This window comes from Coptis chinensis, chromosome 9, assembly GCF_015680905.1.
Source record: "Coptis chinensis isolate HL-2020 chromosome 9, ASM1568090v1, whole genome shotgun sequence".
Lineage (NCBI taxonomy): Eukaryota > Viridiplantae > Streptophyta > Magnoliopsida > Ranunculales > Ranunculaceae > Coptis > Coptis chinensis.
In genome coordinates, this window is record NC_141464.1 from 42020250 (window position 1) to 42038924 (window position 18675).

General features: G+C 45.8%; 2 protein-coding genes and 1 pseudogene across 2 annotated transcripts; all 3 read right to left on the reverse strand.

The window, feature by feature from the left end:
• Positions 1 to 50: 50 nt before the first annotated feature.
• Positions 51 to 1751, reverse strand: LOC147476090 (uncharacterized). Its single transcript, XM_086585627.1, has 2 exons — positions 1582 to 1751; positions 51 to 1476 (listed from the first exon to the last, which is right to left on the reverse strand). Exons 1-2 carry the CDS (start codon positions 1749 to 1751, stop codon positions 51 to 53), a joined length of 1596 nt encoding a protein of 531 aa, XP_086441753.1.
• A 1091-nt stretch (positions 1752 to 2842) lies between these two features.
• LOC147476091 (uncharacterized) lies at positions 2843 to 3370 on the reverse strand. The gene has a single exon (XM_086585628.1). The coding sequence runs from the start codon at positions 3368 to 3370 to the stop codon at positions 2843 to 2845; it is 528 nt and encodes a 175-aa protein (XP_086441754.1).
• Positions 3371 to 6396: 3026 nt separating this feature from the next.
• Positions 6397 to 7752, reverse strand: LOC147476092 (putative pectin methyltransferase QUA2 pseudogene; annotated as a pseudogene).
• Between the last annotated feature and the right edge of the window lie 10923 nt (positions 7753 to 18675).

The following is an 18675-nucleotide window of genomic DNA, read 5'->3' on the forward strand; positions in this document are numbered from 1 at the left end:
GTCCCACGATATCCATTGCCCACATGGCAAAAGGCCACGGACTTGAGACATTATGTAAAGGTTCTGCAGGTGGGTGCGAATATCAACTGTGAAAATCTCTGACACTTGTCACACCTCTTAGCAAATTCCACGGCATCCCTTTTCATGTGGGGACAGAAATAGCCCTGCGTCAATAATCTATGCGCCGTAGTTCTCCCAGCAGAGTGACTCCCACAGCCCCCTTTGTGTAATTCTGCAAGCACCTCTAAAGATAACCGCGGCCCTAGGCATTTCAACAATGGCCCATTGAAGTTCTTTCGATACAGTTCTTCTTCCAGCAAAATGTGTCTCTGAGCAGCTTGTTCCAACCTTCTTCTTTCTTTCTTATCGGCCACCTCCTTTCCCTCTAGAAAATGCTTAATGGGCTCCATCCATCCCCCTTCTTCTTCTGTAATGTGACACACCTCTATCACCTCCTCGGTGCTTGGCCTCTCCAGTCTTTCCACCCGTATTGTTCTTTCCTCTGACCCAAGCATGGCTGCAGCCACATACGCCAGAGCATCTGCGTGTCTATTCTCCCCACGCCCCAAGTGTGCAAACTGGAGCTTCGTAAACTTGTTGACTCTTTGGTGCACTACCTTCAAGTACTTTGCCATTTGCGGACATCGAGCAGTGAACCCACCATTTGCCTGGCATACCACCAAATTCGAATCTGAATACACGGTCAACTCTTTCACTCCCAAGTCCTCAGCCATTCTCAATCCCACTATCACGGCCTCGTACTCTGCTTCATTACTAGATGTCGCGAATCCTAATTTCATGGTCAATTCTATTATGTTATTGTCCGGTGTAATCAACACAACCCCAATGCCGCTGCATGCGTCTGTGGCAGATCCATCTGCGAATACCCTCCACCCATTCTTCTTATCCCAAGGGTTTAGTAGATCGGGCTCCCCATCCTTCTCTGATTCCATGGCCATCTCCTCTCCCCACGTCGGGTCCTCAGCGAGGAACTCTGCCAGAAACTCTGCGACTGCCTGCTCTTTCTCCGCTGTTCTTATCTGATATTGTATCTCATACGAGCTAAGCATCACTGCCCATTTCAACATTCTGCTTGATTTCTCTATCCTTAATGCTTGTTTAAGAGGCAGGTTCGTCACCACCACCACCGAATGTGACTCAAAGTATGGTTTCAACTTCATGGTTGAAAAGATTAAAGCAAGGGCGTACTTCTCCATCCTGTTGTACCGCGTCTCTGCGTCTAACAGTATTTTGCTTTGGAAATACACCAGCTTCTCTACTCGATCCACTAGCCGAACAAGAACTGAACTGACCGCATACTCGGTGGCCCCCAAATACAGGTACAACTTCTCCCCCTGCTCTGGCCACGACAGCAATGGAGCGTTTCCCAGATACCTCTTCAACTCTTGAAATGCCTCCTCACATTCTGACGTCCACAAGAAATCAGGGGTACTTCTCAGTAACCGATACAGCGGCCTACATTTTTCCGAGGACTTGGAAATGAATCTATTCAATGTCACGACCCTACCGACCAGCCTCTGCACCTCTGTGACATTCTATGGTGACGGCATTTCCACCAACGCTCTTATCTTTTCTGGATTAGCCTCTATTTCCCGATGAGTAACAATGTAGCCCAAGAACTTCCCCATGGTCACCCCGAATGTGAATTTCTCTGGATTCAACTTCAAATTGTACTTTCGTAGTATTCCGAACGTTTCCCTTAATCCCTCTAAGTGTTCCGCCTCAGACATGCTTTTTTCCACCATGTCATCTATGTATATTTCTATCCCCTTCCGGATCTTGCTCTCGAACATTTTCTCCCCCAACCACTAAAATGTGGCTCCGGCATTTTTCAATCCGAATGGCATCATCGTATAGCAATATGTGCCACCTTCTACAACAAATGCGGTTTTCTCCTGATCAGGCCCGTACATTGCGACCTGATTATACCCTATAGATGCATCCATGAACGAAAATATTTTGAATCCTTTTGTCCTATCCACCAATTCATTCACCCGCGGCATGGGATAGCTATCTTTTGGGCACTCTACATTCACATCTGTAAAATCGACGCACATTCGCACCTTGCCGTTCTTTTTTGGTACCGCGACCACATTGGACAACCAGTCTGTGAACTCCACTTCCCATATTATTCCAGCTCCTTTCAACCGCGCAACCTCCTCGCGAACACCTTCCGCATATTTCGGTTTAATGCTCCACATCCTCCGCCTCACCGGTTTAGCATCCTCTTTCATGTGTAGCCGATGACACGCGAACTCCGGGTCTAACCCCGTAACCTCCTCAATTGACCACGCAAACACGTCCTTGTTTTCTGACAAGAATTGTATTAACCTACTTTCCATTCCTCCGGCAAGCTGGATCCTACTGCGGTAAACCTCTCATCCTCCCCTCCAATATTCACTACTTCAATCTCGTCCAGTGTCTTCGGACCCGCAGTTGCCTCCGCCTTCTCCTCTACTGAGGCGCACTGTAATTGCTATGCCTGTCTTTTCCTCGGGTTCGGATTCTCTTCTTCAGGTCCGCGGATCAACCGTTTCACTATACCCCTGTGACTGTTCTTAGCCGTCACTTGGTCTCCGGGAACTTTATACATACCCGTTGGGGTGGGAAACCTTATCACTTGATAATAGGTTGACGAGACGGCCTTCATCTCGTGAATCTACCGCCTTCCTAAAATTACGTTGTACTGAGAAGAAGAATCTACTACCATAAACCGCGCAAATACAGTCACTGGACCCGTGGTTACAGGCAGCAAGATTTCCCCCATAGGCTCCGTCATGCTCCCATTGAAACCGTATAAGTTAGTCCGCGGAAGCCTTAACTACCTATGATCAATTCCCATTTCTTCCAAAGCTCTCTTAAACAACAAGTCCACTGCACTGCCGCAATCTATCAACACCCTATTCACCATGTAGTTGCCCATTGCCACTGTGATGACCAACGCATCCTCATAGGGAAAATCTACAGCCTGTAAGTCCGCACTGCTAAAGACGATCCTATCTCTGTCCTCCACTACACCTACTTTTGCTCTCGGTCTGTCTGTCCCATCATTGATCTGCTGGATGCTCGCGGTTCTTCGTACTCTGTCTCTATGAGCATTATGACTTAGTACCTCTCCACTGAAAATCACATTAATAGTTCCCAGTATACGGTCCTGACGCGGCATGCTCTCCTCAGTCTGTGCTCCCCTTACAAATTCTCTCATCTTCCCTTTTTCCACCAATCGTTGAACCATCCACTTTAATGCATAACAGTCATTGGTCTCATGATTGCATATCTGATGATAGGCGCAGAAAGGTTTCTCAGGCAGCTCTCCTGGAGTGTTCTGCAGCCCTTCATATCCCTGCATGTTCTTAATCAGTGGTAATATTTTGCTCAGGGGTCTATTCAGCGGCGTCACCTCTATCTTGCGGTATGGCTTCCTTTCTCTGTTTTCCCTTCGAATCTCCTCCCGGCTTCTCTCTGCCCTTGGTGGGTATCCGTGGTATCCACCGCTTTCTCTTTCGGTCGCGCCGCCTTTCTTGGTTCCCTTTCCTTTTCCAACGATAGCACCGCCTTCCCAGATCTCTTAGACTCCTTCTGCATACTGTCCTCATATCTGATGTATTTTTCTACTCGTGGATACAAGTCATGCAAAGTTGCAATCTCGTTCTTCGCCACTGACTGTTGTACCCTTGTTCCTGGCCGCAGCCCTCTTTCAAATGCGATCACTGCAGTTTGCTCGTCCAAATTTTCGACCTTCAATGTCTCAGCCTTGAATCGACACAGGTATTCCCTCACTGACTCCGCTGAGCGCTGACAAACATTAAATGGCACCGCGATATCCACCACCCGCTTTTTCTGGTGTATAAAGTGATCTATAAACGCCTGTTCCAGTTCTTGAAAGTTTCTTATACTTTCCGCTGGTAACCGATAATACCAGCCCGACGCCCTTCCTTTTAGACTAGCCGGAAACATCATACACCACAGACCGTCATATCGAGATTCTTGCCACAATGGCATCTGCTGCCGGAAATGAAAGATGTGATCCGCTGGGTCTCCTTTATCGTCATACCTCTCAAACCTTGGCTGGTTGAAACGCTTTGGGACTTCCGAAGCCCAGATACCGTTCGCTAATGGGCTGCGGTTTAACCCGGCCACCACCTGACTAGTTGCTCCCCCACGACCCTTCGTCTGCTGTCGGTTAAGTTAGCTTCCCTATCATTATTTATCATCTCTTGCACCTGTTCAACTGTCAAGCCGGTTACTGGATTTTCCACGAGGTTCAGTCCATCCTCTTCATCTTCCGCGTCCTAACTTACCTCTTCACCTGTCTCTTCCTCTTCCTTTTCCATCTCCCTTCTTAACTCATCATTCTCTTCTCTTAATCTCCCGATCTCTTCTCTCATAAACCGCGTCTCTTCTGCTTCCTGGTCCTCTCTCCTGTCTCCTTTATCGATCACAACCTCGGGCATCGGTTCCTGCACTGCCACCCTCTTCGGTCTCCCTACTTGTTTCTTAGGTGCCATCTCTCCCTTGTTTCTATGTCCCCACAGACAGCGCCAAATATAAGAACCTAAAAACAACAGCTAAATATTACACAAAGAACAAGAGTCAAACTCTATACTTCCTCCCTCTCTTTCTTTCTTTCCCCTCTTTTTCTCTCCTCCTCTTCTTCTCTTTATACTCCTCCCCTCTTTCGATCGTCCATCTGTCCTCCCATCTAATGGTTCCCATTTTAGCCGTACATGTGCCACGTCCGCGGTCTAGGGTTTCGCAGCTATGTTCCCATACTCTTTAGGCTATATTGTTATGCTGCATCCCATTCGGTGTCTCGCTGACCTGGTCTCTTCCACGACTGTGTTCCCCTGCACCCCGGGCTATCATATTAGATTGCCTCCCACTCTGTGTCCCGCTGACCTGGTTCTCTTCTCCTGATTGGGCCACCACAGTTGACATGTTACAAATCACTCCCAATAGTAAACCATTTTGTTTTTTGTATCAGATTTTATATTGTTGTATACTTAGAATAATAAAAACAGTTCAATGTGGTTGGGCATTATGTGTTGATGTTGGAGTCTTGTAGGTGGTTGGTGTCTTATTTGTTAATGATGTTTATAGATTTAGAAACACTGATTTTCAGGCATTAGGCACAACATTTGTTTTTGGAATTAACTACAACTTGTAGATTCTTTTCGATTTGATACTTGAACTTTTTTTTTTTTTTTTTTAATTTGACCTCTATTATCAATTTTTTTTTATTTGGTGATTCTGTTAATTTGAATTTAACAGATGTCAAAGTTTTTCTTATTTTATGTGGCATTAATATTTATCAATTTAAATGAGTTGGAAATAGCATAACATTTCTAAATAGTAAATACAGATGAGCACAAATAGGTAAAAAAAAAAGCCCAAACCAAGTGGGTCAGACCCAATCTGGGTCTATAGCAAATTTTGGACTTGCCCAATTACACGTACTACAACAGTGATGAATTTATTATCTATGGAAGTATTTACGTAAGCGAAACATCATTACAGCATTGATCGGTTTCGTACAAAATATTATGTTTTATGTGTGCTATCTGTTCTCTGTTCAGTAAGTTGTCTATATGTGTGACTTCTAAAGTTATATGGATCATCAAATTATCTGAATTCTGGACCATCACAAAATCATTTTCTCTCTAGATCTAAGAATATAATAAATTAAGGGGTTGTTTGTTTTTTTATTTTTAAGCATTCAGCGAAAGGTAAGTTGTTTGTTTTTATTGGAGTCTTCAGCATTCAAAGGTACCAAACCGACTTCAGCATTCCGCGTTTCTTTTCTCATTTCAACTGAATAAAGAGTCGCTCGAGTTAGGTTTCCACCTCTACCCTCTACCCTTCCATAACTTGATAACCCTTCCATACTTATCTTCTCCTACTTTTGGTTGATGCGCTATAATAACTAGGTACGTAAATACCGATTTCTCTACTCTATTTATCTTTGATCCATTCTTAATTAATATGTGTTCTGTGTACCATTTATATAAGATACTATGTAGCCGTCAGTGATAGGTGTAAGCTTGTTAGTTTTAATGAAGAAATTTGTTTCATTCCATAGATTATCTTGTGTTGGTTTGGATCAGTTTCTTTGTTTTGTATTCTACTATTGTGCATAATTGAGCTATTTAGTGTAGGGAAAAAGATTGCTAAACGTCGGTCTCTTATTTGTCCTATTTAGTGTAGGGAAGCATCAATTTTTTTTTGCATGCTGATTATCTCTGTGTTTGGTGGTGTACTAGTTTGAGAAAATCATGTGGCAATATTTGAGTTCCATGTTTTGTGCCTAGGGATAATTGTAAAAAAATTCAATAATACACAACAAACATTTATGCTTTGATCGACTTAATCCTTGGATAACCTAAGTCAAGTTTAATCCATGGCGGAACTTTTGGAGAACATATTAGTAAGGCAAAAATCAATGGCTATTGTACCTTAGCTGCTCAGCCTTCCTCAGGAACCCAAGTCTATTTTACTTGTGTCTTGAAGAGTGATTTTTGACATATGAGGAGTCTCTCTTAATTGTTACTCTCAATCTTCACCACTCACGCATCCCATTTCAACCTGGTTGTGAGAGCTCTAGCTATTTCAATAAGGGAGAGCTGTATCGTCTTGATCACCCAACCCTCAGGCCGTAGAAGCTTATCTATCTCTGTGAATAAATCAAGTGTTGTACACCTCTTTGGTTGGTTGGTTTCAAGCTTACAGAGTCCATCTCAACCACCATATCGTAGGTTCTAGGGTATGTTGGGAATGCTTCACACCAATCATGCAATACACCTAAAAATCCCCTCGGGCAAGGATTAGTGGAAGGTAGTTTTGAGAACTTGTAGGAACCACATTCATGACCCACAAAGATTTCCCCGCTTCCAATAAAGCAGAGTTCGGACCACCAAAACGAGCATTCATATCCAAAGACATTTCTCGAAAGCATGTTGTGTAAGGTGGGGAAGGATCCTCATCACCGTGTCTCTTTGGATGATCTAAGAATAGAAGGGGGCGAGAGTAGAGACCAATAATTACGGATCGATTGCTGAATTCCAGTTTAGTGCATCCTCGGCAAAGTCCTCTGGTAGTACATCAGAAATTTCAAGTTCAGTTGAGCTTGGCTTGAGTCTAGAAGGCCAGTATGCCTAGACTTTGAACTGTATGCAGTACTTGTGCTAATCCCAAGAGATTTTGAATCTCAAAGCTTTCTAGTCTGCAAGTTTAAAGCATCTTCTTTTTTTAAGTCCTTTTTTCAGTTTTTCCATTCTCAAATTGTTTTGGTGTTAGTGTGTTACACATTGCAGTGGTTTAGACTTTAGATACAATCCAACATGGTTAATAGGGTCCTTCAATTATGGTTGGTTCTAATTTAACCATTTGTCCTATGTGTGCAACTCCAATAATTTAATATAGAATCTTCTTCTTAACGGAGAATACTAACCTTAAAGGATCACTGAAATGTCAAGAGAAAAAGAAAAAAAGATGATGAAGAGTGAGACCCTTATCCTGTGAATAAGAATGTCCTCTTAGGTAGACTTTCCAAAATGCAAAACTGCTCAGGTCCAACTATTTTCCTCCACGGCTCCACTTCCTTTTACATTAGAGAACTTTACCACAAATTTCACTTATATCATTTTCTCAAACTGTAGGATTTTTTCCAGCAATTTTTTATAGTTCTTCTTGTACTTGCTTCATCGCATCTGGGTGATTGACAAGTTCAGCCATTATGCATATATACAATTCACCATATATACTTTTTCACAATATTTGTTTTTATTCAAAATTGCATTCGTCTATGCTTCTATGTATTTTTTTATTTTATTAGTGCATTGCTTTAAATTCATTTAAATGGCTAATGAGTGACATTAGGCATGGGTCCCTGGAAGGAAAAATTAACTCCAAGAGTTAAGAAAGAGAAAAAAGCAATTCAGGAAGTGGTTGAGAAATCTGCTCCAAATCCTAGGTTAAAGACCGATGATACGTGGAAAAAATGTTTCATCGAAATGTGTTTGGACGAGATTAATAGTAAAGGCTTTAGTGGAACTTCATTAAAATTAGAGTCATGGACTAAGATTATTGAAAAAATGAGCAAGAATTACAATGTCCTATACACACAAAGGCAACTCAAGAACCAATGGGATTACCTTAGAAAGCAATATGCGGCATGGAGGTTACTATCAAAACGGACAGGACACGGAGTCGATTTTGTTGGAGGTGTCTTTGAATTCCCGGATGAAGTTTGGGATGACTTAATTGAGGTAGAAACTCACATTTTTTTGCTCATACAAGTTAGGGGATGGTTATATGAACTCTACTAAAACGAACTCCAAATGAACTCCACCACTTAACTCAATGAACTAGAAGCTGATTTTTGGTGGAGATGTTTTCCACACAATAGAGATCATCCCCACAAAAAATCAGCTCATTTGAAGATGTACAACCTCATCAAAAATCATTTAGAAAGTTATGAAATTATCTAACGGTCCAGATTTTTTTAATTTCGATACAATTTTTGACAAGGTTAGACATATTCAATTGAGCTGATTTTTGGTGGGGGTGTTCTCCATCATGAGATGTACACATCCACAAAAAATTAGTCCTCAATTCATTTTGTAAGTTCATTTTTATGAGTGGAGTAACTTTGGAGTCGCTATAAGGTGGAGTTCATATAACCATCCCCTACAAGTTATATAAGCGTATGCATATTATTTTATTTGATTAATTTGATTTTTTTTTTTTTTTTTATAAACATAAATACCCGTTGACGGGTCAAGTTAGGCATGCTCCGTTGGCAAATAGGAAGTTGTTAGAATCCTTGTTTGAGCCCACCCTAGCTTCTGGCGATGAAATGTTTAATCATAAGCATCAAATTCCAATGATGAATCCCCCCAATGATCATGTTGCAAAGGTTCAGAATATTGAAAGTGATGGAGATGAGGATAACCAAATTCATGGAGTTGATTACTTCCCTAATGTCACAATTTGTGAGGACTATGATCCCTACACATCACAGGATGTACCCATGGATGACACACAATATAATCCTTCTCATGATATTTCATCTGATAATGAAGAATCTCCTACATATGCACAGAATACTCCAGCAGATGGACCACCTAACCAAAGACAGGTCCCGACTACGTCACGAGTAAAGAGTGATACAAGTAGCTCGCAGCAAAAACGTAAGAGGGATTCGCTTGAGCCAGCAAATCCTCTTGTTAAGAGTATTGGGGAGCTTGTGGAGATGGTGAAGACTGAAACCATGGGAGACAAGAAGCTTGTGGATGAAGGTGATGTGCAAGTGCAAGAGTTATATGTTTTGGGTTTGCTGGATGATTCTCTTTATCTTTACTCCTTGGAAGCTCTTTCCCTCCACTCTTCTCATAACAAGAAGCTTCTGAATCTTCAAGAAAATAGGCTTAAGATCCAATTCCTGAAGAATATTACTTCTATGATGACATAATTTTTGCAAATAATGTGTGTTAATTACTTGGAAGACTATCTTATTTACATTTTGTTGACTTGGATTGCTGTCATATTATGGTTATTATGATTCAACATTTATGAGTATTTTTATTGACTTTGATTGAGTATGGTTGCTTTAAACTTGTTAGTTTGAGGTTAACATTTGATTTTGTTTTGTTTTGTTTTTTTAAACTTTAATTCAGGGAAAATGACACCACGACAATGGTTATTAGTGTATTTAATCATAATATTCACATGGCTTTTGACAAAGCGTAAGCGTATAAGGCAGAAGATATGCATATCCGCGCTTACTGGGAAAATGTACGAACAAGAGCTTCTACATGGTACTTCCACACATATGTTTAACATGTTAAGGTTGAAGAAGTCTGCCTTCATTATGCTATGTGATCACTTTCGGCAAAGGGAGTGGCTTCATGATAGTAAACATATTAATGTAGAGGAAAAAATGGCTATGTTTTTAATGACTATTGGTCACAATAAGCGAAATCGATCAATAGTGGATCGATTTCAACATTCAACACAAACCATTAGTAAGTGTTTTCATGAGGTGCTAGTGTCTATTTCTCAAAGGAGATGATAATTGATCCACCATTTGACGGGGTTATTCATAAAGGTGGATCTCGTTACCAACGCCGTCTTAAGAGACGGCCATTTAAAGGAGTAGTTGGAGCTTTGGATGGTACACTAGTAGATGCACACATTCTACTTGATAAGCAAATTCCTTTTCGAGGAAGAGGAGGTAAGGATTGTTTTCAAAATGTTCTTGGTGTGTGTGATTTTGATATGAAATTTACTTATGTGATGGTTGGATGGGAAGGGATTGCACATGATGCTCGTGTATTAAACGAGACATTAAGATGGCCTGAAAAAAATGAATTTCCATTGCCTCCTGAAGGTGCATATCAAAACAACCTCATTGATCAAATATATATTTTTGGTTTACATACTTATTTATGTGTTTCATTATTGTAGATATGTATTACTTGTGTGATGCTGCATACACACATACTAGGGGCTTTATGTGTCCTTATAGGAATGCTAGGTATTGGTTGGCAGATTTTAAGCGCAGTTGTTACAACCTTAATTCCCTTACGAGCACTATTCCCTAGCCCTTAAGCACTATTCTCCTTCTCAGCCCTCTCACTCTCCTTTCCTCTCCTAGCTCTCTTCCTCTCTTAGGTTAATGGATCCGCCTCCCTCCTCCCTTTTTCTCTCCCCCACTATTACCCTTTATACCTTTCTTTTCATCCATCATGGCCCTCCACCTGTCCCTCCATCTCGTGGTCCTCTTAGCTCCATGTGTAGGGTTTCCGTACCGCGACCACACGCTGTCACCCCGATCCGATGGATCGCGGACTTATGTGCTATGCTGACCCGGCCCATCTCACCATTGATATCCCGGTGCTACATCCTGCCACTACAGATGCCCCCTCTCGAGTCCGTGATAATATCTCGATCGGGGAGTCGAGAGTTCTCCACATTAAACCTTCCAACCGTAGCCTTCCGTCTTCCTTTCACCGCTGGATTCACGAGTTTTTCCACGTGAGTACAACTGGCGCCCCCTCATTTCTTGTGCATCCACGCGTCCTTCACTGGCTGGTTCCTTTTGGTGTCCCCTCGATTTCAGCTCCCCTCAAATTACTTTTTTACCCCCTCCTCTTATAAAAAGCCCGCTTGATTTTTCCTCTCTCACCTAGCTTTTCTTTTGCCTTTCAGTTCCTCTCAACCTCTCCCCCTACCTTTCTTCTTGTTTCCCAGCACCGGTCGCTTTCACGGTCGTCTTCTCCGGTTTCTTCTGAGGAAATTCTTGCTCCGGCTGCTTTCCTTTTACCTCAGGTTGGTCTCCTCTTCTCTCTAGCTCCGTTTAATTGCTATATTGCGCATTTCTCCTTTGTCCTTGGTATTAGAATCTGTTCATCTCCCCTTCCTTCTCCGCCTTGTTGTGACTGTGTGTCTTCCACTCTGACCACGATGTCGGCTCCGAGATCCGCCACTTCTTCCTCTTCCCAGTCCCATAGCTGTGCTTCCCCACCTCTCCCCGACCAGACCGAGGCCCCTTCAATCTCTGGGCAAGCTTTTGCCCTCCCGCCGCCACCACCACGCAGCCGTAGACCTAACCATGAGGCTATTAAAGTGGCTTACGGTATACCCGCTAACGTCATCTTAGAGCATGTGCCTGACCTAACTCATTTCCCACATCTAGTTCCCTACAGGCCGGGGTGCCTCGTGGCCACGGTAGGACAAATTGTTGCCAGCCTGCGTTTGCCCCTCACCCGTCTCGATGTCGAGGTGTGTAATCACTTTAACATCCCCCCTTGCCAAGGCATTGGCAATTTCTGGAGGGTCATGTATGCCGTGAACCACTACAACCATTTCGAAGTACCCAAGATAACGGTTCGCGACATGACCGCTCACTTCTTCATCAAAAAGAGCACCAAGGATGTCAGCGTCGGCTATCACTCCTTTTGTGTCCGCCCTAGAAAGCGGCATTTTATTCTTCGTGTCACTTCCTCAGATAAATTGTGGCATCACTACCCTCTTTATATCTCAGGCAATTTCCTCTCCGCGGATCTTCCATCCGAACTGAATCTTAACCACTTGGCTTTTCTTCCTAGTGGTGAGTCTCTCTCTTTATCTACACCCGTTGATGTATATCTTTTGGTTTCTCATCTGACTTGACGGCTCTCTTTTTCAAGTTGGCGCTCCGACTCAAAGTCGCGACCTTATGAACACATTTCCTCCACCACTTTCCAGAAGATTTGTGACATGGGACCTGCTCAAGCCGTGATACTTGGGATTGACCCTGCAACCGCTACTCCCCTACTGTCCGACCCTGAATTGAAATCCATAGGAAAATACTGTTCCCCATTTTTTCGTCCTCCTCCCCCCAAAGAAAGAAAGCCACGTGACACCCCACCTCCAAAGGGAAAGCGCCATACCACGAAACCCCCACTCCGTCCCAAGCCTGTTCGCAAGACCACTTCTCCCTCCGCAGCCCCTACTCCCTACCGATCCCTGACCACTTGGGAAGATCAATACTCATCCTCTCATTCCCCTTCCACCACTTCTCAAGCTTCAGACATGGGTGTTAACAAACGCAAACTCTTCGACAAGGCTCGGATGAGGATGTCGCCCCCATTGCTTGCCCCCACCGCGCTGCTCATTCCTCTCCTCCCCCAGCCTCCAAACGTCCACGGCCCTCCGCTCCTGAAGAGGGTCCCCCAGCTAAGATCACATCTCCACCTACCGCGCCTCCCCACGCGGAACAGCGGCCCGGGAAGGAGGTAGCACCCCGGACTGATAAGGGGGCCGCTGGACCCATTCCTCCGTTTTGCCCCACTTTCAAACTTCGCAACCGCATTCTAACTATCAACGACTCTGCCTTGGAAAATCCGGCAGTGGCTTCCTCCCTGTTCTTTGGGTCTCATCTCCCCAAAGATATGGCGTATGCTGAGGGGGGCTCCTTTGAGTCTCATCGGACTTCATTCTACACCGGCTGGGAGAAGGTAACCTTTTCTTTTCATTCAAGTATCTTTCTTCCCTTTCTTTGAGTATTCTAACTCCTATTCCCTTTTCCAGATGAGTCTGGACATCTCCTTCATGATCAGCGGCCTCTTTGGTGCCAGGGCACGGATCGATGAGCTGGACAAGGAAGTCGTCCATTTAGAAGAGAAGAATGCGGCCGCGAGACTGGACAAGCTCAGGGCCCAGGACGAGCTTAAAGCTGCAGAGGCCGCCCACCTTGCTTACATGGACAAGGTTAATGACCGCTTAAGTAATCAGCGCGAGACCCTCCAAGAGAAGCACGCCGCCGTTCTGGACTCCCTCTTTCAGAAGCATCAGGAGGAGGTATCGGCTCTCCTTAACCAACACGAGGCCGATATGGACGAGCTCGAACAGCTTTCGGGCCCCAAGCCGAAGAAGGGTGGCCAAGAAGGTCAAGGAGGAGTTTGACCGCTCACCAAAGAAGGCCCGCCTCCTTCCCCGAAGCCCCCCCCGCTGCTCCACTATCCAAGGTCGTTGTGCCAATTCCGACTCCACTTCCGAAGGGCAAGAGGCAGGCAAGGTTGTGGGGCGATAGATGAGGCTCGCGGATGAAATCATAGCGAAAGTCTGCCGAAGTCCGTGATCCACGAAAATCTACGGCTTAAAAATAGCTTGTTTATGCCTCGCTAGGCTTCTTTTGATGCTACTTTGTCATACTCTTTATGCTACATTTTGTTGTATTTTCACCCCCTCAGGTTGGGATGTTCATATTATGTTTTGCTTGTTTGTCCGGATTATTTCGTTGATACTCTTACTCATTATATGGATCCAAAGAATAACCGCCCCTATTAGTGTATTTACCCCCATTGGTTGGGAATATTTGATTTGCTTGCCCCCCCACGACCGGGCCTCCAGCCTCCGCCACTCTCTCTACCGGGCACTCTGCTGCTGGCGCTGGAAGAAGCCTCTTCGCCTCCGTTTGCCCCTATCTCACATAGGTCCGGGGCAACTCCTCTCACCCCTTTGGCACTATGGGACCTCATCTTCGTGTGGCAACTCTTTTTGCCCCACTAAAGTTTGGACCTCTCGTCCTTGGAGGGCTCACCCCCTCCCTTCCCTTCACTCTGAGGGGTAATGAAAACTCATGCAATAATACTTAACTCAAAAGTGCTACGGTTTTATATATGTACAAATAGCTCATGCCATTTTCAGTTTCTCTCATTACATTTACTCGTGAAATTTTTTCAGCAACCTTACATTCCACGGCCTATCCACCGCTGTGCCCTCCACAGTTTGTAACCTGTAGGTGCCTGTTCCCCCCACCTCGACCACCACGTAAGGCCCTTCCCATGTCAGACCCAACTTCCCCTCGCTGGCTTTCTTGGTGCTGGGGGTCACTCGTCGAAGCACCTTGTCTCCCACCTTAAATTTCCTCACTCTCAGTTTCTTGTTGTACTGCCTTTTCAGGCGGCGGTGATATTCCTCCAGTTTGATGCGTGCTGTGTCTCTCCTTTCTCCTACTAGATTCATGTCTCTGGCCAGAATGCCCCAGTTTGACCCATCCTTGACAGCCGCGGTCCTAGTGGTTGCCGCCACCATCTCTGTCGGTATCACGGCTTCTACTCCATACGCCAATGCAAAAGGGGTCTCCTTGGTCGAGGTTCGTGGGGTTGTCCGATAGGCCCAAAGCACCCGATTTAGTTCGCCGCCCAGTCCCTTCTTGCCCTCCGGTTTCCTCTTGAGAGTGTTAAGTATGGTTTTGTTAGAGGACTCACCGTCCGTTTCCCTTGGGGTTGTAGGGGCCGAATCCCTGTTTGATGTGATACGCTTTGCAGAAAATTCTTAACCCTTGATCCCGTGGAACCGGGTTCCATTATCGCAATGATAGAATAGGGCACCCCAAAACGGCATATGATGTTTTCCCCACAAGAACTTGATCACTTGCACCTCTTTCACTCGCTGCAATGGTACAGGCTTCGATCCACTTTGTAAAATAGTCCGTCGCGGCTAATAAGAATCTCCTTTTACCGCGGGCCATGGGCAGCGGTCCCACTATGTCGAGGGCCCACATCGCGAATGCCCACGGGCTAGACACACTGTGCATCGGCTCTGCTGGGGCCAATATCAACTGAGAAAACCTCTGACACTTCTCACATTTTTTGGCGAATTCCACGGCGTCTCTTTTCATGTGAGGCCAGAAGTAGCCTTGTGTTAGCAACCTGTATACCGTTGTTCTGCCCACCGAGTGGCTCCCACAATCTCCTTTGTGTAACTCACTGAGCACCTCTTGAGCCAGTTTCGGCCCCAAGCATCTTAACAACGGTCCATTGAAATTCCTCCGATATAATTCCCCTCCCACCATCGTATATCTTCGTGATGTCCGCTCCAACCTTCGCCTTTCTCCGAACAAATCCCTCACCCCCGGCCAAAACCGCTTGATTGGCATCACCCATCCTTCGTCACCCTCCGCGGTATTCATAATTCCCAATGCTTCCTCGATACTTGGCTTGTCCAACTTCCTCACTTCGAGGGTCCTTTCCTCGGACCCACGCATGGCCGCGCTACATAAGCCAAAGCATCTGGCGTGGCGATTCTCCCCCTCGTCTCAAATGTACGGCCGGATTTGTGCGAACCGGACGCCTTGAAATTTCAGCGGGACTCCCAAATATCTTGCCATCTTGGGGCATCTCGCCGCGAACCCTCCATTGGCCTGGCACACTACCAAATTGGAGTCGGAGTATACAGTGAGTTCCTTCACCCCCAGGCCTTCTGCCATTTTCATGCCGGCGATTACCGCCTCATACTCCGCTTCGTTGTTGGATGTTGCGAAACCCAATTTCATTGTCAGCTCTAGCCTGTTGTTGTCTGGCGTGACCAATACTACACCAATTCCGCTGCCAGCATCCGTTGCTGACCCATCCGCAAACACTCTCCAACCGTTTCGTTCGTCCCATGGGTTTAAGCTATCCAGTTCCTCTTCCCTCTCCGGTTCCAAAACCATCTCCTCCCCATGTAGGATCCTCTCATGAGGAACTCGCCAAGAACTCCGCCACTTGCTCGAGCCTTCTCCGCCGTCCCTAACCTCGATATTGGATGTCATACGAACTCAAAGATCACGGCCCATTTCAACATTCTTCCCGATTTCTCTGCTTTCTCAAAGCCCGCTTAAGAGGCAAGTTCGTGACCACGATCATCTGCGTGGGCTTCAAAATAGGGGCTTCAAATTTCGCCCGAGCCGAAAATATCAAGGCGGGGCGCATTTCTCCACCCGATCAGATCTGGTTTTACGCATCCAACAACGTCTTACTCTGAAAGTATACTGGCCTTTCTATCTTATCCACTACTCGAACGAGGACCGAGCTGATTGCATAACCTGTGACCCCCAGGTACAAATACAATTTTTCTCCCTCTTCGGGTCGCGACAACAGCGGCGTACCCTCTAAATACCTTTTAAGCCCCTGGAATGCCTGTTTACATTCTGCCGTCCATGTGAAATCTGTGGTGTTTCTCAATAGTCTGTACAGCGGCCTACATTTGTCGGATGATTTCGAGATGAACCTGTTGAGAGCCGCGACCCTTCCAGCCAACCGCTGCACCTCCTTCACTGTCTTTGGTGATGGCATCTCCACCAACGATCTTATCTGCTCTGGGTTGGCCTCTATTCCTCGCTGTGTCACAATATACCCAAGAAATTTCCCTGTGGTGACTCCAAATGTGCACTTCTCGGGATTGAGTTTCAAATTGCGTGTTCGCAGTATCTGAAATGTCTCCTCCAACCCTTCCAAGTGCTCCTGTTCTGACATACTCTTCTCCACCATATCATCGATGTATATCTCAATGCCTTTTCGGATCTTGCCCTCGAACATCTTCTCTCCCAAGCGCTGGAAGGTGGCTCCTGCATTTTTTAATCCAAATGGCATTCTAGTATAGCAGTATGTGCCCCCTTCCACTACAAAGGCAGTTTTTTCCTGATCAAGTCCATACATTGCCACCTGATTGTACCCCATAAACGCATCCATAAATAAGAAGAAGCTGAACCCCGCCGTCCTGTCTACCAACTCATCCACTCGCGGCATCAGATAACTGTCCTTCGAACACTCTAAATTTATGTCCGTGAAGTCCACACACATCCGGACCTTTCCATTTTTCTTCGGGACCGCGACCACGTTGGACAACCAGTCTGTGAACTCCACCTCTCTTATTATCCCCGCACCCTTTAGCCTCACAACCTCTTCTCGGATCCCTTCTGCATATTTGGGTCTCATGCTTCTCACCTTCTGTCTCACCGGCTTCGCGTCCTCCCTCATGTGCAGGCGATGACACGCAAACTCCGGATCTAACCCAGTGACATCCTCTATCCCCCACGCAAAGACGTCTCTGTTCTTCACCAAGCATTGGACCAACCTATCCTTCCATTCTTCTGTAAGACTCGACCCTATCGATGTGAACTTCTCCTCTTCACCCTCTCCCAAGTTTACTAGATCTACCTCGTCTAAAGTCTTGGGATCCTCTGCGACCTCCTCTCCCTCCTCCACGGCCCCGCACTGTAATTGCTATGCCAGCCTCTTCCTAGAGCTCGTCGACTCCTCTTCTGGTCCGCGGGACATCCTTTTTGATTGTATTCGGTGATCGTTCTTGGATGCCACCTGATCTCCAGCGGACCTCATATGTTCCCCGGGGTAGGGAATCGGATAACTTGATAGTAAGTCGACGCACCGCCCTCATCTCATGTATCCATCTCCTCCCCGGATCGCGTTGTATTGTGAATTGAGTCGACCACCATGAACCTTGAGAACACCGCCGCGGGCCCCGCGTTATTCGGCGCCAAGTTCCCCATAGGCTCTGTCACACTTCCATTGAATCCATACAAATTTGTCCGCGGAGGTCTCCGGTTGCCCCGGTTGATCCCATCTCCTCAAGAGCTCCTCTGAATAGCAAATCCACGGCGCTACCACGATCTATCGGGACCCTTTTGACCACATAATTGCCCATCGCCATCGTAATAACCAACGCATCCTCGTGGCGATCCATCGCCGCCTCGGAGGTCTGCCTTTTGAGAACGTAATTTTCTCCTCCCCACTCATTAAATCTGCTCAGATCTCGCCTCTGTGGGACTCATTGACCTGCTGAATACTCGCTGTCCTCCTGACCTTATCCCGGTGGGCATTGTGACTCAACGCTTCTCCGCTGAAGATAACATTTATGGTTCCCAATATTCGTCCCGCGGCAGGCCCAGGCTCCCGGTCTGGAGTTTCCCCAACGAATTCCCTCAGCATCCCCTTCTCTATTAATCTCTGGACTAACCATTTCAAGGCATAACAATCATTGGTTTCGTGATTGCGCACTTGGTGATACTCACAATATGGCTTGTTGGGCATTTCGGCCGGAATGGTTCGCGGCCCTTCATATCCTTGCACATTTTTAATCAGCGGTAGTATCTCACTTAACGGTTTCGCCAACGGGACATGTTCCACCTCATGGTATGGCTTCCGCTCCCTTTGCTCTCTCTGCGCTATCTCCCTTCCTCTTTCCGGCCTTGAGGACTGTCCGTTGTACCTCTCCCCACCTCGGCCACTTCCCTCAGTCTTTCTGCGTTCACCCCCTTTCTCTACCGCCGATACTGTCTTGGCTCCTTTCTTCGACTCCTTCTGCATGGTGTCTTCATATCTTATATAC